This window comes from Lissotriton vulgaris, chromosome 8 (genome assembly GCF_964263255.1).
Source record: "Lissotriton vulgaris chromosome 8, aLisVul1.2, whole genome shotgun sequence".
Taxonomy (NCBI): domain Eukaryota; kingdom Metazoa; phylum Chordata; class Amphibia; order Caudata; family Salamandridae; genus Lissotriton; species Lissotriton vulgaris.
In genome coordinates this window covers 626,292,887-626,313,160 of record NC_141696.1, presented here as the reverse complement: position 1 = coordinate 626,313,160, position 20,274 = coordinate 626,292,887, and the positions used below count along the sequence as shown (strand labels likewise).

The 20,274-nt window shown below is 51.6% G+C and overlaps 1 protein-coding gene across 1 annotated transcript in view; it reads right to left on the bottom strand.

Moving 5' to 3' along the window:
• C8HXorf58 (chromosome 8 CXorf58 homolog) overlaps positions 1-20,274 on the bottom strand; it is a 767,449-nt gene that overhangs the window by 345,615 nt on the left and 401,560 nt on the right. Inside the window, exon 4 of the mRNA XM_086933357.1 lies at positions 5,680-5,774. Coding sequence (XP_086789483.1) covers positions 5,680-5,774 — 95 coding nt within the window. The remainder of the gene's footprint in view (positions 1-5,679; positions 5,775-20,274) is intronic.

Below are 20,274 nucleotides of genomic sequence, written 5' to 3'. Positions count from 1 at the left end.
ACTTCAAAAACAAACAGATAGAGAAGAAATCACTAAGAGGTATTTTTGTGAGTATTCATATCATCAGATGTTTTGTCAACTATTTTATAGGAGTGTAATCTACTTAATATGTAAAATCAACTTCAAGGGGATTGTGTTCAAGCATTCTCCCCCACTGAAATCCATTCTTGTGAAGCAGCACAGGTAGCAGAGGGGAGATTAGTCTTAAAATATCATAGAGGGAAGGGAGCCATGACATTAGCACTCTTACTGCGTGGACATTTTCAAGGAACAACGATAGGTAGAGCCATTTTCGTGTGAATCCCAATGAGGGTGACTGGAAAACTCAAGGTAACCCATACAATGCCCATGGTTTCACTACGATGTGTGAAGGATAAGTGCCAACGTCACCAGGGCTTTCTTTGTGCTTGCTTGGCCTAACCCTGCTGTAACTCTATTTAATACCCCCCAGGTAACCATTCGCAGATTTTGTAGGTGAGCATATGTTGCATTTAGAGCACATTTATTTTCAACTGGAATTTCTCTTCTGCGTTCATTTCAGTAGAGATGCTGAGGTGGTGAGTAAAGTCTATCACTCTTTCAATAATGAGGGTCTCCTCATCTCCCCTCATCGCCTCTGCCCTGAGTGGTTCGCTCCCCTGTCTCTCTGCCGAGACACGGTATCGTAGAAGCTGTGCTGATTAGCATTTTCACTGTGCCATTGTTTTTTCGCCTGCTATTTAATTTGTGCTCCCTTCGCCTGCCTGTACCATTCCAGCTTTGTAATTTGATTTTAGCGCGATATCCCCCCCGGCGCCCTAGAAGCTGTGCTGTTTAGCATTTTTACTGTGCCATTGTTTTTTTCGCCTGCTATTTAATTTGTGCTCGCTTCGCCTGCCTGTACCATTCCAGCTTTGTAATTTGATTTTAGCGCGATATCCCCCCCGGCGCCCTAGAAGCTGTGCTGTTTAGCATTTTTACTGTGCCATTGTTTTTTCGCCTGCTATTTAATTTGTGCTTGCCTCGCCTGCCTGTACCATTTGAGCTTTGTAATTTGATTTTAGCGCGATATCCCCCCGGCGCCCTGCTCTGCTCCCCCCTCCATTTTGTCCCTGTTGTTGTTGTTGTGCTTCCTGAGCCCGCCCCGCCTCCCAGCTGAACCGCCCTCCCACTACCTATTTACGGCGCCCCCGGACCTCGCAGCGCTGTGACCCCTCATCGCCTCTGCCCTGAGTGGTTCGCTCCCCTGTCTCTCTGCCGAGACACGGTATCGTAGAAGCTGTGCTGATTAGCATTTCCACTGTGCCATTGTTTTTTCGCCTGCTATTTAATTTGTGCTCGCTTCGCCTGCCTGTACCATTCCAGCTTTGTAATTTGATTTTAGCGCGATATCCCCCCCGGCGCCCTAGAAGCTGTGCTGTTTAGCATTTTTACTGTGCCATTGTTTTTTCGCCTGCTATTTAATTTGTGCTTGCCTCGCCTACCTGTACCATTTGAGCTTTGTAATTTGATTTTAGCGCGATATCCCCCCGGCGCCCTGCTCTGCTCCCCCCTCCATTTTGTCCCTGTTGTTGTTGTTGTGCTTCCTGAGCCCGCCCCGCCTCCCAGCTGAACCGCCCTCCCACTACCTATTTACGGCGCCCCCGGACCTCGCAGCGCTGTGACCCCTCATCGCCTCTGCCCTGAGTGGTTCGCTCCCCTGTCTCTCTGCCGAGACACGGTATCGTAGAAGCTGTGCTGATTAGCATTTCCACTGTGCCATTGTTTTTTCGCCTGCTATTTAATTTGTGCTCGCTTGGCCTGCCTGTACCATTCCAGCTTTGTAATTTGATTTTAGCGCGATATCCCCCCCGGCGCCCTAGAAGCTGTGCTGTTTAGCATTTTTACTGTGCCATTGTTTTTTCGCCTGCTATTTAATTTGTGCTTGCCTCGCCTGCCTGTACCATTTGAGCTTTGTAATTTGATTTTAGCGCGATATCCCCCCGGCGCCCTGCTCTGCTCCCCCCTCCATTTTGTCCCTGTTGTTGTTGTTGTGCTTCCTGAGCCCGCCCCGCCTCCCAGCTGAACCGCCCTCGCCCCTCCCCCTCCACTATCCATTTATGACAGTTGTTCCCGCGCGCAGCGTTCACGCGCAGCGACCGCGCCCCATTCGCGCCGAAGGTGCGCCAAAGGTAAGCCCGTCTACGCCCGTCCGCGCCTGGACCGCGCCCAGCGCCATACCCCCTGCCCCTCGCGCTGCCCAGCCCTCCCGCACTACCTACGATGCCGCCACCCTCCTAGCCCTTAACCCCGGTCGCGCCCCCAACTGCGTCCAAGCCGCTCCTGGAAACACCCATGGACCTTTCTCATGCTACTCCTGCAAATTCATCGGCACCGACAACATCTCCGCTACGACCACACCACAGATTCCCGACCCAAATCACCTACAATGCATCCTTCTCAACACCCGATCGGTCCACAAGCACGCCATTGACCTATGGAATCTACTAGACACCATCTCTCCAGACGTCGCCTTCCTAACGGAAACATGGATGAACGCTTCCTCCGCCACAGACATCACCATTGCCATCCCTGAAGACTATAAGATCATACGCAAGGACCGTACCGGCCACACAGGAGGAGGAATCGCTATCGTCCATAGGAAATCCATCTGCATCTCAACCAGCTCTGACGTCAATCTCGCCAACTCCGAACACCTTCACTTCCAGATCCACACCGACCCCAAGACCACACTCAGAGGCACCCTCCTCTACAGACCACCAGGACCCCGCTCAAAATTCAGTGAAGACATCACGGACTTCATCACTCCACACGCGCTCCCCTCCAAAGACTACATCCTTCTGGGAGACCTCAACTTTCACCTTGAAAAGAACAACGACCGCAACACCACCACCCTCTTGGACAACCTCGCCAACCTCGGACTTAAACAACTTGTCACTTCCTCCACCCACATTGCAGGTCACACACTTGACCCTATCTTCACCTCCAGCAATCATGTCTCCTTCAGCCACACTACGGACCTCCTCTGGACTGACCACAGCTGCGTTCACTTCACCTACAACAAGCCAAAACCCATCAACCACCTCCAACCAACTCTGCAAAGAAACTGGAACAAAATCACCATCGACCAGATCTCCTCATCGCTCCTTCTAAACACCCCAGCCCACTCTTCTAACCCAGACCAAGCCGCCGCCAACTTCACCCTATGGTTATCCAACACCGCCGACACCTTAGCACCACTGAAAAAACGTCAAAGCAAACCTGGCAGCAAGAAGGCCTCATGGTTCAACGATGATCTTAAGAAGTCCAAGAAACTCTGCCGCTCCCTTGAAAAGGCCTGGAAAAAAGACCCTACCACTAGCACCAAGGACGCCTTCAAAAACGCCACCCGCACACACCACCAACTTATCCGAAAGGCCAAGAAAACAGCATTCAAGGATCGACTTGACAACAACGCCCACAACAGCAAGGAACTTTTCAACATCGTCAAGGAATTTACCAATCCCTCGGCCAACTCCAACGACATCACCCCCTCTCAAGCCCTCTGCGACTCCCTAGCCTCATTCTTCCACAACAAAATTGCAGACATCCACAACAGCTTCGACAACCAACCCGGAGTCCAACCCACCCAACCATATGCTGAACATTCTCCCCCCTTGAACACCCTTAACGACTGGAACCCAATCTCCACTGAGGACACCATCCGCCTGATGAACTCCATCCACTCAGGATCCCCCACAGACCCATGTCCTCACCACATCTTCAACAAAGCAGACTCCGTCATAGCACCGCACCTCCGAGACGTCATCAACTGCTCCTTCAACTCCGCCACCTTCCCGGAAAGCTGGAAACACGCTGAACTCACCGCCCTTCTGAAAAAACCAACAGCGGACCCCACCGAACTCAAAAACTACTGTCCCATCTCGCTCCTTCCTTTTCCCGGCCAAAGTCATCGAGAAAGCGGTCAACAACCAGCTCGCCGCCTTCCTCAAAACCAACAAATCCCTCGACTCCTCACAGTCCGGCTTCCGAGCAAAACACAGCACTGAGACCGCCCTCATCGCAGCAACAGACGACATTCGAACTCTACTGGACAATGGAGACACAGTCGCCCTCATCCTCCTCGACCTCTCTGCAGCCTTCGACACAGTCTGCCACAGCACCCTTTTACAACGCCTCAGAAACATCGGAATACAAGGAAAAGCACTTGAATGGATCACCTCGTTCCTCACCGGAAGAACCCAGAAAGTCCGCCTTCCACCATTCAAGTCCGAGGCCAGTGAAGTCATCTGTGGCGTACCACAAGGATCCTCACTCAGCCCCACCCTCTTCAACGTATATATGAGCCCCCTCGCGGCCATCGCCCGCCAACACAACCTCAACATCATCTCTTACGCGGATGACACTCAACTAATCCTTTCTCTCACCAATGACCCCAGCACCGCCAAAACTAACCTACACGAAGGAATGAAAGAAGTCGCCGAATGGATGAAACACAGCCGTCTGAAACTGAACTCAGATAAAACAGAAGTCCTCATCTTAGGTACATCCCCCTCTGCCTGGGACGACTCTTGGTGGCCAGAGGCCCTTGGAAAAGCACCCATCCCGACAGACCACGCACGAAACCTAGGCGTTATCCTGGATTCTTCACTCTCAATGAACAGGCAAGTCAGCGCCGTATCCTCATCCTGCTTCAACATTCTCCGCATGCTCAAAAAAACATTTCGCTGGATCCCCACCGAAACCAGAAAAACAGTCACCCATGCTCTGGTCACGAGCCGACTGGACTACGGAAACACCCTCTACGCAGGTACCACCGCTAAACTCCAGAAGAAACTCCAACGAATCCAAAACGCCTCAGCCAGGATCATATTAGACATCCCGCGCAACGAACACATCTCTGGTCACCTGAAAGACCTCCACTGGCTACCTGTCAATAAGAGGATCACTTTCCGACTGCTAACCCACGCACACAAATCACTCTACGACATCGGACCAGAATGCCTCAACTCACGACTGTCCTTCTACACCCCCTCCCGCCAACTACGTTCTTCCAACCAAGCCCTCGCCACTGTACCTCGCATCAACAAGACCACCATGGGAGGCAGATCCTTCTCATACCTGGCTGCTAAAACATGGAACTCACTCCCCACCTACCTTCGCCTTACCCAGAACCACCTAGCATTCAGAAAGCAACTTAAAACGTGGATATTTGACAAGTAATCCTCCTCCCCTCCCTAAGCGCCTTGAGACCCTCTGGGTATGTAGTGCGCTATATAAATTCTTTGACTTGACTTGACTTGACTTACCATGAACTGTGTATTTCTACAGACTGCCTTTGGTAGGAGATGCCCTCTCCAGGGTAACTATGGTTTCCCTCCTCCCTTTCCTTTATCTCTGGTTCATGATTGACGCAAGGAGTAGGTTATCTAGATCTGGAGCCAATTCAAATGATTTGAACTAATTAACCTAAACATAATGGGATAAAGATCATCAATAGCCAATACTTGACAACTGCGGGAGGAAGACAGCCGCTTGAGGGCTCTTGAGGCCACCCCACCCTGAGAATCAGAAACAGAGGGATAGTTCCTCACATTTCTGTTCATCCTACATGCAAAAACATAAAAACATCTCTTTTTTAAAAAAGTGTACACTACAGACATATGCTTATTCATAGCTAAAAAATAAGTATGGACATACCTGAACCTAACTTTGTGAGGAACACTAGGATCTCTCAAAAGAGCAGCCTCCGAAGGGCTCACCGTCTTCAGAATTTCGTAACTTGCACAGCGCTCCTGCAACAGATATAGAAAGCTCAGCAATCACATTTTTGCACTTGCAACAAACAGGGACTAGATTGAACATTATGACATTTGTTGTTGCCTTAGAGCAGTGGTTATTAATCTGTGATCCTGGGACCCCTGCAGGTCTACAATGCCTACTTGGGGTCTGCGACAGCTTAGAAGATTTAATAATCTTAATAAAGTGTATATAAATAAAGAAGCAAAATTAAAAATTGAAAATATGCTGTCAATGTGAAGTACTTTGAAACTGAAGGCTAACAATTAAGTGTAAGTTGGAATGGTCAGACATTGATTTGTGGGAGCAGCCAGTACAGGTGCATCAAACAGAATATAATATCGCTGATGGGTGGCCTCAGTTGAATTTAGACAAGCATCAATGTTCCCGTTAAAATATTGACTTTGTTACATTTGTTTTGGAATTAAAAAAAATATTTAATAATTTGTGTATTTCTTGGAAGCACGCTTGTGACTGCATTTTTGTGTATTCTTTTGTGGTTCAAATCATCAAAATTGCTTAGACAGGGGTCCCCAGCTTCCAGTAATGACTGAATGGGGGGGGGGGGGGTCCCTGGATTCCAATATTGATTCAGTGACAGTCCTCTGATTCCAGTAATGATTAAGTGGGGTCCACAGAGGTCAAAAGTTTAACTGCCTTAGATGGTTACACAATGCTTTACTTCATAAATATGCAAAGCCTAGAACACAAATAAAAATTAGAGGGAAGGTGGACAAACCAAAAGGAATTACATCTTTACTCAGCCACCTCATGGGTAACTTCCAGGCTCCCATGATGCAACATATATAACAGTAAGGTTCTGCCGACTATCCTCCATCATCACAATCCATCTAGATAAAATGAAACTCCAACCAGACAAAATAGAGGTTTTTACATTGTTCATTAATTGCCCAAACAAGATCCGCTGCTGATATTACCTACAATATAGCTAAAACCTTAGCAAATATCTAGCAGTCTAGAACCATCCCCCTTCCCACCTCGCTAAATAGCCTTCATCTATTGCTTACAAACTCTAGACGTTTTAGAAGTGACAGGGCTAGCATAAAAACGAAAGCTCTAAACTTGCCAGTGGAATCATGTCCAGCCTTGAGCATCAAGTAGTTTTCCCCGTCACCTACAACTGCTATCACCATTTTTGTCAAAGGAGTTCCTAGCCTCCTAAAACAGGCACAGGTGATAGCCAATTATCACCCGAACATCATATTCACATAGCCTAATAAAACAGCGCAGAAAAATAACATAAAAGAGAAACTGCTTGTTGGACCTAGCTCTTTTTGCAGGGTTATCCCTAAACTTTATGCCTTCTTCCTCCTATTTATTCTGACCTGTTTTTGCTGGCTTTAGGACTCTGGGCACTATACCACTGCTAACCAGCACTAAAGTGCATATGCTCTCTGTCTAAATTGTATTGCACATTTGATTTAATAGTAAGTACCTAGTAAAGTGCACCAGGTGTGTCCAGGGCCCGAAAATCAAATGCTACTAGTGAGCATGCAGCACTGATTGTGCCACCCACATGAGTAGCCCTGCCAACATGTCTCAGATCTGCCACTGCAGTGTCTGTGTGTGCAGTTTTAAACTGCCAGTTCGACCTGGCAAACGTACCCCCTTCCAGGCCCAAACCTTCCCCTTTACTACATGCAAGTCACCCCTAAGGTAGGCCGAAGGCAGCCCCATGGGAAGGGTGCAGTGCATTTAAAAGGTAGGACGTGTACAATTTTGTTTTACATGTCCTGATATGGAAATACTGCAAATTGCGTTTTTCACTATTGCAAGGGCTATCCATCCCATAGGATAAGATGGGGATTGCCTTGAAATATCTTTTAAGTGTATTTTTCCATTGGAAACAGATAAATATTTGGAGTTTGGGGGGCGTGGCCAAGCGGTCGAACATGGCGGTCATTTAGAGCCTGAGCTCCGACCAGCCTAACACGCTGATGAACATTTATCCTGGCCCTGGGCTTCAACACGAGTCCCTTGCAACGGCGATCGACGGCGGGGGAGCTGGGCTGCACTCAGTGGCGTCTCCAGCTCGGTAAAGCCCCGGGAGGAGGAGCAGCGGCCCAGCGAAGCGGCGGAGTCTCACGCGGTCCGTTGGGGCCTAGGCAGCCAGGACTTTGATTTTGGGGCTGCTGGGTCCGGGCGTGTCCGCTGCTGCTGGTGCGGAGAGGGGAGCGACGCCAGTACCAGGAGCCGAGAGCAGACCTCCGCAGAACGTGCTCCTGCGCCAACTCCAGTGCAGATAACTTTCCTTGGGGGTGCAGCCGGACCGGAGGAGCTTGGTGGGGCCTGCGCCGCCGGGGCCTCAATTTTGGTGCGGCCCGGCCTGGATGGGACCACATGCGCGGCGGTAGGGGAGGCCTGGCATACGGTCTCTCCTGGGGGCTCGGGTAGCCCGAAGCCCTCCGGCGCCTCATTGTCTTCCTCGCCCGGGCTCGGAACGGGCAGCCCCGGCCGGCGCGGGTCAGATGATACCCCCATTGCTGATCGGACTGACCCCGGTGTGGAAATCTAGTTTGCAGCATGAACATTACCAGCGCCATCTTGTCTCTTCTTAGGCCTGTGCGAACGCGTAAGCGGCAGCCATTTTAGACACTATGGCCTCTCCACGCATTTCCAGTCACCTACACATCTCCCTGACCTCGCTAGCATCCCCCGCACACTGACAGCCCTCGAACTCGCTTGCCTGGGCCATAAACACACCTTCAGCTCGACCCTGCCTCAGAGCCACATCCTGTGCCGAACCCACATACCCTTTCATCCCTTTCATGCGAACAGGACCTTTGATAAACCCTTCCTCCCCGCCCGATTGTCCGAGCTGATCCCAGGCCATCACCTAGCCCTGCGGATGCAGTTTATTGCCCCCTACAGTAGAAACTCACCTCTCTTCAAAGGAGCTGAGATTAATCAATGTCTCCACCCCATGAGATCCGACCGATCGCACACATTCCCACTCCCGATGGAATGTCCAGCTGCGCGATAGCCATCGCCTGCTGAGATTGTTGTGGGGACCTCTACTGCAGAGATGTGTGGGAACGGTCCTGAAGCGGGGATTCCGAGGATGTCTTTCCGAACATCAAAGTATTGACAAGAATGTGTTGTATGTAATAAAGCAATTAACCTGTGTATAAAAGGCCAGGCCACAGGGATGCGATTACAGCACCTCGAGACGATACCCTGTTTGTCCGAACCGAGGTGTTCTGCTCCGGAGAGAATTAAAACTTGTTTCCTGCTTTCCAATTTCCAGCGCCTGCCTCTTTTATTTGTTAATTATCGAATGGGTTAGAGGCAATTAACGCCGAGCAGTGTGCGAAAGGTTATCCAGAGAAAATTGCTCTTTTACACTGGGACAGAGAGGTGAGCCGAACGAGTTGCTGGTGGGCATTGGATGTGCTCGGGAACCAAATCGGGTCCCGGTGAGGAGGTCTGGGTATACCTGGGGGAGCCAGCGGCCACCAGCTGAAGGGTCTGCGGGGTGCGTGGAGAGCCGTGGGCACGGACGATCCTGTGTGGCCCACATAGCCGGGAAGCCGACTTTGGAGTGGCAGAGCGGGAGTGAGTCGGTCGGTGGCTGTGCTACAGAGGAACAGCCTTGGGGCTTGCCCTGGGTGCAGGTCTACATCGCGCCATCGCCACTGCCGCTGGGAGCCTGCAGGGAGGTGCGTTACCCCGTGTGGAGGAGCATAGACTGAGCCCTGGTGGGGCTGACGGAGTGCACCACCATCTTGAGCCGGACGCCCATCACGGCGGCAGCGGAGAGCCCCAGTGGGGAGGAGAGTGCCTACTAAAGCCCTGCCTGAGGCGGCCTACCAGCGGAGACCAGCGTTGAGTGCTGCGCTCCCTCAGTTGAGAATTCGGGGGTCAGTTCGGGCCCCGGTGGGTAGGACCCAGAGACTGTGTGGGACCGGAGGGGTGCTGCCGGAGGCCAGTCTGGGCGGGGGGTGCCTGAGTGAGAGTCCCCAAGACATTTGAGCGCGTGGTCGGGACAGGAGCGGCGCGACACTGTGCCAGTGTGGGTGGACGCGGACTCCTGACTTATACCCGTTGATTGCTGTTGCTCCTGACCCCCCGGCCCTAGTCAGCTGCCGGCATATTCGAGCCACCAGTAGGACTCATATCCTGCGTGGCGCTAACAGTGAGCCATTACACGAGGAGGGGCCGGAGGGGGACAGGGTAAACATGGGCCCAATGACAAGTATACAGAGGCGGTGGGATCTAGTGGCCCCTCGGCGCCCGCTCCGGACAATGCGGCTTTGCTTGCCGCAATCACGCAGTCGAGGGACATGCTCGACGCGAAGATAGGGGCGGTCGTGGCGGATGTTACCCTTCTCCGACAGGACTTGAGGAATGCGGTAGAGCGCATTACAAGTGCGGAGACTCGGATATCTGGAGTTGAGGACGACGTGTCTACCCTTAAACGGAAGGTCGCAGACATGGAGAAAGTGCAGAAGGGCCTGTTCCTGAGGGCGTAGGATGCGGAAGGACGGGCCCGACACAACAACCTGCGCTTCGTTGGCTTTCCGGAAGGGTGTGAGGGGAGCAGAACGGAGACCTTTATAGCGCAGTAGCTGGAGGGCTGGATCCCGGCAGATGCCCTGTCTAGATGCTTCGTGGTGGAGAGAGCCCATCGAACACTGGTGCAGAAGGTCCCGAGACCGATCATTGCTAAATTCCTGAATTATGCGGATCGGGATGCTATCCTGCGGCAGGCGAGAATTAAAGGTACTCTCACACACGACAACGCCACTAGAATGATCTTCCCGGACTACACGAGGCTAGTGCAGCAGCAGTGCCAATCCTTCCTCCCTGCCAAAGCCCGTCTCCGAGATCTAAAGCTCCAATATGCGCTACTCTATCCGGCGCGGCTGCGAGTTGTCTATAAGTCCCGCACATTGTTTTTTGACACTCCTGAAGAAGTGTTTCAGTGGACTTATGAGACGGTCGAAATTCGCCTCAACACTGCCAGGGACGGAGAGTCGGACTCTTCCTCGAGTGGGCCTGCCAGGGAGGGCTTACGGAGCCAGCGTCAGCGATGCAGAGGGTCGCGCTCAGGCAGGAGTTCACGCTCAGGCTCGGCCGTACGTCAGGTCAACCCGACACAAGATCAGCAGCCTGTAGTGCCTTGATGACAGTGGGACATGAACTCTGATTAATGTGTATGCAATTAATAGAAGCCCAGGTGCAATGTAGATTTAGGCTGGGAGCCTGTCCTGTTCAACATGGGAGGGTGGGAGTGACGGCCTAGTTCTTATGGGCTGTTACTTGGGGATCCATTGGAGGATGCGGCGATTGCTGCCCCATTGGGAGCTTGGTCGTCATCCGTCCGCGACAGGTGCTTCCATGTTTGGGAGGTGCGGGGTGGGGGGAGGATGGGGGGGAAGGGTGTTCTTGGGATGTTTTGGGGGGGGGCCTTGCTTGCGTGCGCTCTACAGCCTAATGTTTGCCATGTACCATGCTGGCTGGATGCTGGGACTCCTAGTCCTATACTAGTCATATTGTTCAGATGTCTACTGTCAGGGAGGGAGGACGGGTAGGCCCCGGATCGCTACTGGTCATGAGTTGGAATGTGAGAGGGATGCTAGACAAAATTAAGCGGGGTGCCGTGTTCCAGTATGCCAATAGGGTGGGTGTGGATGTTCTTTTGTTGCAGGAAACCCATTTGCTTGGAACCAAAGCACTACACGAGGCTAGTGCAGCAGCAGTGCCAATCCTTCCTCCCTGCCAAAGCCCGTCTCCGAGATCTAAAGCTCCAATATGCGCTACTCTATCCGGCGCAGCTGCGAGTTGTCTATAAGTCCCGCACATTGTTTTTTGACACTCCTGAAGAAGTGTTTCAGTGGACTTATGAGACGGTCGAAATTCGCCTCAACACTGCCAGGGACGGAGAGTCGGACTCTTCCTCGAGTGGGCCTGCCAGGGAGGGCTTACGGAGCCAGCGTCAGCGATGCAGAGGGTCGCGCTCAGGCAGGAGTTCACGCTCAGGCTCGGCCGTACGTCAGGTCAACCCGACACAAGATCAGCAGCCTGTAGTGCCTTGATGATAGTGGGACATGAACTCTGATTAATGTGTATGCTATTAATAGAAGCCCAGGTGCAATGTAGATTTAGGCTGGGAGCCTGTCCTGTTCAACATGGGAGGGTGGGAGTGACGGCCTAGTTCTTATGGGCTGTTACTTGGGGATCCATTGGAGGATGCGGCGATTGCTCCCCCATTGGGAGCTTGGTCGTCATCCGTCCGCGACAGGTGCTTCCATGTTTGGGAGGTGCGGGGTGGGGGGAGGATGGGGGGGAAGGGTGTCCTTGGGATGTTTGGGGGGGGGGCCTTGCTTGCGTGCGCTCTACAGCCTAATGTTTGCCATGTACCATGCTGGCTGGATGCTGGGACTCCTAGTCCTATACTAGTCATATTGTTCAGATGTCTACTGTCAGGGAGGGAGGACGGGTAGGCCCCGGATCGCTACTGGTCATGAGTTGGAATGTGAGAGGGATGCTAGACAAAATTAAGCGGGGTGCCGTGTTCCAGTATGCCAATAGGGTGGGTGTGGATGTTCTTTTGTTGCAGGAAACCCATTTGCTTGGAACCAAAGCACTATGCCTGCAGCGCTCAGGATACACACAGACGTTTCACTCCGGATTTACAAGGGGCTCTAGGGGGGTGGCGGTTCTCATACACCGCAGGGTGCCATACATTCCTAGGCGCACCTGGGCAGACACACAAGGTAGATACGTGGTGGTGCAGGGGGAGATAGGCGGAGATAGAGTGACATTTGGTAGCGTCTATGCCCCACCGCCGCTCCGGTGGCCGCTGGTTGAAAAGATCATGTCCCTGTGGGGTGAGATACCTGACTCTTTGTCTATTGTGGGGGGAGACTGGAACGATGTTGTGGATAAAGGTTGGGACAGGTGGCGGAAGGGGCGGCGGTTCAGGACCAGGGGAATGATGGAACTAACACTAAACTGTCAGCGATGATCACAGGGCTGGACTGGCTAGACGCTTGATGACACAAACATGGTACGCAAAGGGATTACACATACTTCTCGGCGGCGCGGGATTCGTTCTCCCGGTTAGATTACATTCTTCTCCCAAGGGGGTCTGCCTCTTGCATATCTTCGGTTGAAATCTTACCGCAGGCCTTGTCAGATCACTCGCCTGTGCTCCCCGTGCTGCGTGTGGACCCTGCCATGCAGCCGTTTCGGTGGCGGATGTCGGCCTGGCACTTGACTCAAGACAAATACACAGCGCACCTCACGTTAGAAATAGATCATTATATATCTGCGAATAAGGGGTCCGTTGATTCCACATCTACTCTTTGGGAAGCCTTGAAGCCTACGTTGCGGGGAGTGGACATATCCTGGTGCGCGGCGGCCAAAAGGGAGCGACGTAAGGATTTATTGCGATGGGAGGCGGAGCTGGAAGCACTGGAGCGCAGAGCCCGAGAGGTTGATGGCGGGCCGGCACGGCGACAGCTGGTGCTAGCGCAACAACAACACGTGTCGGTGTTGCTGGACGAGGCGAGGCAGGCCTGGTTGGCGACCCGTAGTCGGGTTAACCAGTGGGGCGACAAGTCCTGCAAAATGTTGCACCGTCTTTGCCAGGGCATTATGCATGCACAGCCACTACCTCGGATAGTTATCCCTGAGGGGGAGCCCATGCTGGATCCAGTGGAGATTGCGAAGAGCTTTGCCGGGTATTACGAGGCTCTATATGCCCCCAGGGAATGTTTGGAGGCTGATACTGTTCAGCGTTTTATTGATGACCTCCCGCCAAGAGCCGTCTCGGATGAGGTCAGGTATTTGCTAGATCGGCCTCTGACGGACGAGGAGTTGGGCACAGCCCTGGGCGACCTAAACCCGGGCAAGGCGCCGGGTCCCAACGGATTCCCGATTGAATTCTTCCGGAAGTTTTCGGTTCAGCTGGGCCCGCTTTTTAGACCGGTCGTTGAAGAATCACATGAGAGCGGATCACTCCCGCCGGACTGGCGACATGCCGAGGTGGTGGTGTTTTAGAAGCCTGGGAGACCCCCGGAGAGCCATGCGTCTTACCGCCCAATATCACTCTTGAACACTGAAGCCAAAATTTTGGCGAAGGCTCTTGCCACCAGGCTCAAGCCGCATATTACAGATCTGATACAACCGGATCAGGCCGGGTTTATGCCGCAGCGGGCTACCCGCCATAACATCAGGCGGGCTCAGGTGGCGGTGGCGGCTTGGAGAGGACTGGGGGAGCCGGCCGCGGGCATTTGATTCACTCAGCTGGACGTATCTTTTTGCCCTGCTGAGCTGCCTAAATCTCGGCCCACGGTTCTTAGCGAATGTCCACTTGCTCTTCACGGGCCTCATGGCATCGGTGCGTGTTGGGGGTGCGGTGTCTCGCTCATTCCCGGTCTGGCGGGGGACGCAACAGGGCTGTCCCCTCTCCCCATACCTATTTGCGCTCACAATGGAACCCCTCGCGGCGTGGGTGCGCATTGATGCCCAACTCAGGGGATTCCGATGGGCGCCTGGTCTCAACGAAATAATAGCTCTATACGCTGATGATGTCCTATTTTTCCTCACTGCTCTAGACCGCTCAGGCCCGCGACTGCTGCGCATTTTGCAGATTTTTGGCGAGACCTCTGGCCTATACATGAATCCGGGCAAATCCACGCTGTGGCTGTTGGGCGACCAGCGGAGCGTTGGGGACTGGGCATCGGGCCTCCGGTTGGCGACGGATGGAGTAAAGTACCTGGGGGTCTTCTTATCCGAGGATGCGACTATATCCCGGGAACGCAACATCACTCCAGTATGGGATCGGGTACGCGAAGACCTGAAGGTCTGGGCGCGGATGCCATTATCTATTCTCGGGCGGTCTGCAATTTTTAAAATGGTGGCGCTCCCACGCCTGGTGTACCAACTACAGAATCATCCACATATAATTCCCCCCCGCTGGGTCCAGCAGCTTAATTCAGCTTTGAGCGCATTTTTGTGGGAAGGGGGTGTGGCCCGAGTGGCTTTATGGACGTGTTTTTTGTCAACGTACACCGGTGGGCTGGCCACATCGGACGTGCTCTTGTACTATCAGGCGGCGCATTTACTAGTGCTGAATGACTGATGGTATGGTGACAGGGGAGACCCGGCCTACCCCGTTGAAAGACATTTAATGGGCTCGGTGTCCGTGCATACGCTGCTGTATGCGGCACCCCTTAGGAGGTCCCTCCCATCAGCCACACAGAGGGTCTTTCACGTGTGGAGGCAGGCGCTGTGGCGGACGGGTTGGTGGAATGTCCTCACGCGGGAAACCCCCCTTAGGTGCAATTGAAGGCTCCCGCAGCTGGGCGCCCTGTCGGGCTTCAGGGGCTGGGATGCCATTGGTATATCCACCCTGAGCGACGTTCTGTCAGGTGATACACTGAAATCCTTTGCAAATTTACAGGAGGACTATGTGATGCCCCGCACCCAGTTCTATAAATACCTTAAATTCCGACATGCCCTGGCGCCCTCCTGGTTGGCCTGGAGCAGATCCCTGAATTCAGTCCCATTGAAGCAAAACTCTTCATGGGTGAGCTGCCAGACAAAAAATTATCGCGTATCTACCAGATGTTAGTGCGGCATTGCTCCTCAGATTTGAGTGGCCTTAGAGCCCACTGGGAGTGGGATGTCGGGGAATTAGACGAGGAGGACTGGGTTGAAGCCCTCGAGAGTCCCAGGGGAGCGGCCATATCCACGCGCCTGCGGCTAATCCAGTTCAGATACTTGCACCGCACATACTACACCAGACAGCGGCTGTGGAAGGCGGGACTGGGTGCGTCCCCCGACTGCCTTCGCTGCGGGTCAGAAGTTGGCACATTACTGCATACGGTGTGGGACTGCCCATCGTTGCAAAGGTTTTGGGATGGGGTTCATCGATGCCTAGATGAAGTCTTAGCCTGGAGGATACAGAGGGACCCTAAACTAGCACTGCTGCATGTCATGGCTGGGGTTGGGGGGAATAGGTATAAGCGTCACCTAATGTTGTTTGGACTTACGCTGGCGAAACGTGATATTGCAAAAGCATGGAAAGCCCCCCAGGCACCGTCACTCACGGCCTGGAAGAACGGAATGGACTTTTGCTTGGGCCTGGAACAAACCATATTTCTAGCAAGGGGCTGTCCCAGGAAGCACTTCAAAATCTGGAAAAGGTGGGCGGACTACCGGGGTATAGACCTTGACCCGCCGCCTAAGGAGGCCACCCTTCCGACGATATGAGGACACGGACTGTGAACAGTGGCAGTTAGTATGGAATTTACATGGCATGTAATGTTTTGCTACTTTATGCGTTGGATGGGCAAGTTAGCAAGCAGTGGGGGCGCGGGAGGGGGGAGAGGGAGGGGGGGTTTCATATTGATTATATCCTGTGCCACTAATTCATCAGCGGGGGGTTGTTTGGGGATAATCTTTGTTGTACATGTGACTAAAGATATTGCTGGTGTATTGATGATGGCACTTGTCTCTGGGTATCAGAGGTGTGCATGATATGTGCGTTCACACAATAAAATCTGTTTAAAAAAAAATAAAAAATTGGAGTTTGTGGTTGTTGAACTCACAATTCAAAAATGCATCTTTTGGTGAAGTTGGTTTTTCAATTGCGTGTTTGAAAGTGACACTTTTAGAAAGTGTAACTACAACAAATGATGGATGGAATGCTGAATGATTGAGACGGGTATGCCCAGAAATGGGTCCCGTGCTCTCCATGCCACTGGAGTCAAGCTATCCTGGCTGATGAGGGCTGAAAGCCCGAAACTGGTCATAGGATGCTTGTTTCCAGTCCAGTGAGGACCAGGCCTGGCAGTTCGGGCTGGACTGTTCCCATTGGGCGCAGGGTCAAGACTGATTTGCATATGGCTGGATCCAAACTGGATGATTGGGAAACAAAAAAACGATGGATTTAGGCCCGGATCTCTGTACTGCTGTGAATGTATGACATTGTCCTGCATTCTGTCCATCAATTGTTGTTTTTTGCATTTTGTCACCCGAGTGGGACGGGTATGCCCAGACGTGGGTCCCGTGCTCTCCATGCCACTGGAGTCAAGCTATCCTGGCTGATGAGGACTAAAAGCCCAAAGCCGGTCCTAGAATTCTTGTTTCCAGTCCAGGGAGGACCTGGTCTTGCAAATCGGGCTGAACAGTTCCCATTGGGCGCAGGGTCAAGACTGATTTGCATATGGATGAGTCCAAACTGGAATGGCATGGGGAGAAAAAAACACGATGGATTTAGGCCCAGATCTCTGTACTAGGGTGAATGTATGACATTGTTCTGCATTCTGTCCATCAATTGTTGTTTTTGGATTTTGTCACCTCGAGTGGGACGGTAATGCCCAGAAGTGGGTCCCGTGCTCTCCATGCCACTGGAGTCAAGCTATCCTGGCTGATGAGGGCTGAAAGCCCGAAACCGGTCCTAGGATGCTTGTTTCCAGTCCAGGGAAGACCTGGCCTGGCAGTTCGTACTGGGCTGTTCCCATTAGGCGCAGGGTCAAGACTGATTTGCATATGGCTGGGTCCAAACTAGAATGGCATGGGGAGCAAAAAAATGATGGGTTTAAGCACAGATCTCTGTACTGGGGTGAATGTATACATAAACAAAGAGAATCCACCATGTAGTGTTTGGAAGTGTTCCTCACAGTGGTGTGGAGCACTTAGTGTTTTTTAAAATACCCCTCACACACCAAAAGGACCCTTGGTGTCATGCTTCATCATAGGGGTCTTCGCACCCCCCTACGGGATGCGGTGTACTACGACCTACGACTACGTGGGAGAACTTTATAGTAAATGACTATGTATGGTGCATGTGAGGGTATTTTTTTATATTAATGTGAGTGAGTGGTGGGATGAGTGAAAGATTAAAAAGGACCTGGCTCGTGGGACTAAGGAAAAATATTTATTTAGGTCCCCGGACTGGTACTTTTAAAAAGTGTGAAGTGCGAGGTGTTTATGTCGTGATTATGTCGCACACATGAGGTGAGTCCCACGAGCCAGGTCCTTTTTGATCTTTCACTCATCCCACCACTCACTCACATTAATATAAAAAATACCCTCACATGCACCATACATAGTCATTTACTATACGTAGTCGTAGGTCGTAGCACGCCGCATCCCGTAGAGAAGCGCGAAGACCCCTATGATGAAGCATGACACCAAGGGACCTTTTGGTGTGTGAGGGGTATTTTAAAAAACACTAAGTACTCCACACCACTGTGAGAAACACGTCCAAACACTACATGGTGGATTCTCTTTGTTTATGTAAACTTATTTAGGGAGTATGAATCCATTCGTGAGACTCTCCCTCCCTTCCTCTGTTTTTTCCTGAGGTGAATGTATGACATTGTTCTGCATTCTGTCCATGAATTGTTGTTTTTGCACTTTTAGAAAGTGGGCATTTTCTTGCTTAACCATTCGGTGCCTCAGCCTGTCTGTGGAAAACATGTCTTGGTTGGCTGACAGTGGACTCTTGTGCATTCACTCTAGACAGTCAGACAAAGGAAGCTGAGGTGTGTCTTGCATATCCTGATGGGCCATCACCAGGCTAATGGGCCTTCCTGAGCTAGAGTGGTAGGAGGAGTCGTCACCGACACATGAATAGTGAGATGCCTGTCCACACACAAAGCCATCTCCACCCACATAGTGTGTCCGGAGCCAGGGCAGGGAGAGGTATGGTGTTGTGAACTATGTTCTCAAGAGAAAGCTTAAAAAAAAATACCCTCACTCATCCTGATGAGTTGATAGATCGCCTAAGGCTTGGTCTGCAAAATGAGTACTCCAAACCTTACCTTCGCCCAAGAGTTTGGCCCTTTCATTATCGTCCCACATGAGCCCGACCATAACCCAAGTCATGAGCCTGATGTGTACAATAAGGTGTAGTTTATGCTTATGGGTCTCCCAAAAAAAGCTCATAACCTTTAGTTGCTTCTAAAACCCCCTTTTGATGTTTGCTCTAGTGAATTTCTTTCCCCTCTAAGCTACCTTCCATTATAAGCCTCCATCAACCTGAATTGAGGAACTCCTAACTGCCTGCGTCGTTTGGTTTGGGCACTTAGACACATGCACCCAGAGATGTCTTTTGGGCTGCCACCTGGGAGATGTACTTTTGAACTCACAGCAGTTGGGAAGGAGTAGTACTTTGTTTAATAGTCCTATGGTCATAAAAACAAGATCATTCTGCAGTACTGCAGGACTGTGAATTACAGAAATCAGATGGGGTTAAGACTGGTCTCAGGTGTTATGCACCCTTTGCGGTTGAATGGTCTGTCTATGGCAGGAGTACCTTGGGAGCAACAAGGTCTGCAATATTGTTGTCACTTTATAAATGATCACTGTGACCTTAGGGGATGAAAGGGTGGCTCAAGCAAGACCAAAGCAGAATAGTTTGCCTCAGGGTTACTTGTGCTCTTCCTTGTCACTCCAGATGACCAACACAGGGAATCGTTAAGCTCTTTTCCCATCTATTTATAGGATAGTGCGTGATATGCTTTTGGTGATGTCCCTGCATTTACTGTGGACTACAGCACACAATCCTGGTCTTGGCAGCACTCTGAACTTCTGGCAGCGGGCCTCATGGCAGCACACGGGCAGCTTGGTGTTGAGTCTAGAGTTCATATAAGACTGGTTTCTCTGCACCAAGGGCAGTATACCTCAGATGCTTGAATGATTAGCCGTGCTGTACAAATCTGAGTACTTATTTATTTATTCAGTTGTTCTTCTCTTTGTTATGCTGGAATTTCCTGCAGTGGTAACTTGGTGGTCTGCAGTACTCAATCTCAGAGGTGCTTTATTAGGGCCTGATGTGAGTGAGGCCCTGCGCTGGACCACATGTACCACTAGGGAGTGCAAGAAGATACGAGTCCAGGCTAAATATTGCGGTTGTGGGTGGGAATCCTAACCCCAGGACTGGCAGAGACAAACTCGAATGGAACTGCCAGGTGAAGGCTGAACCCAACAGTGTTTATGGAACAGACCTGACAGTCGTACCCTGGGACTATTGGGGGGTGTTGGGGTAGCTTCCGCAAGGTTATCCACCCAGGGCCTCACTCTCGAGGCGACGAACACAGCCTGCTGTACAAACAGAGCCAGCCCAGTCATGGTGGTTCATCGTCAGACAGAGTAAGCTAAGGTGATTACCTACCATACACCTTGAATTTTTAGAAAGGAAATCCACACCAACACTTTAAGGCGCTTTAGAGATTGTCTGGTAGATGAAGTGTGACTGGCAGCAACAATCAGGGTGACTTGGCGCTAGATTGAGAGAACAACTGCAGTCAATTAGAGGTTGACACCTGAAGCCAGAGATAGAACCACCATATATTGAGGTGATAGTGATACAGAAGCAGCAGAATCGATCGAGGCGCTAGTGGTGACATGTGAGTGCAGTACTCGGGCTCTCTGCATCTTAAGTTTTTTGTATGTTGTGAAATACAGGGGTTCGTAGGCTCCGGGCGCCAAATAGTGAACACATAGTGAAAGGAT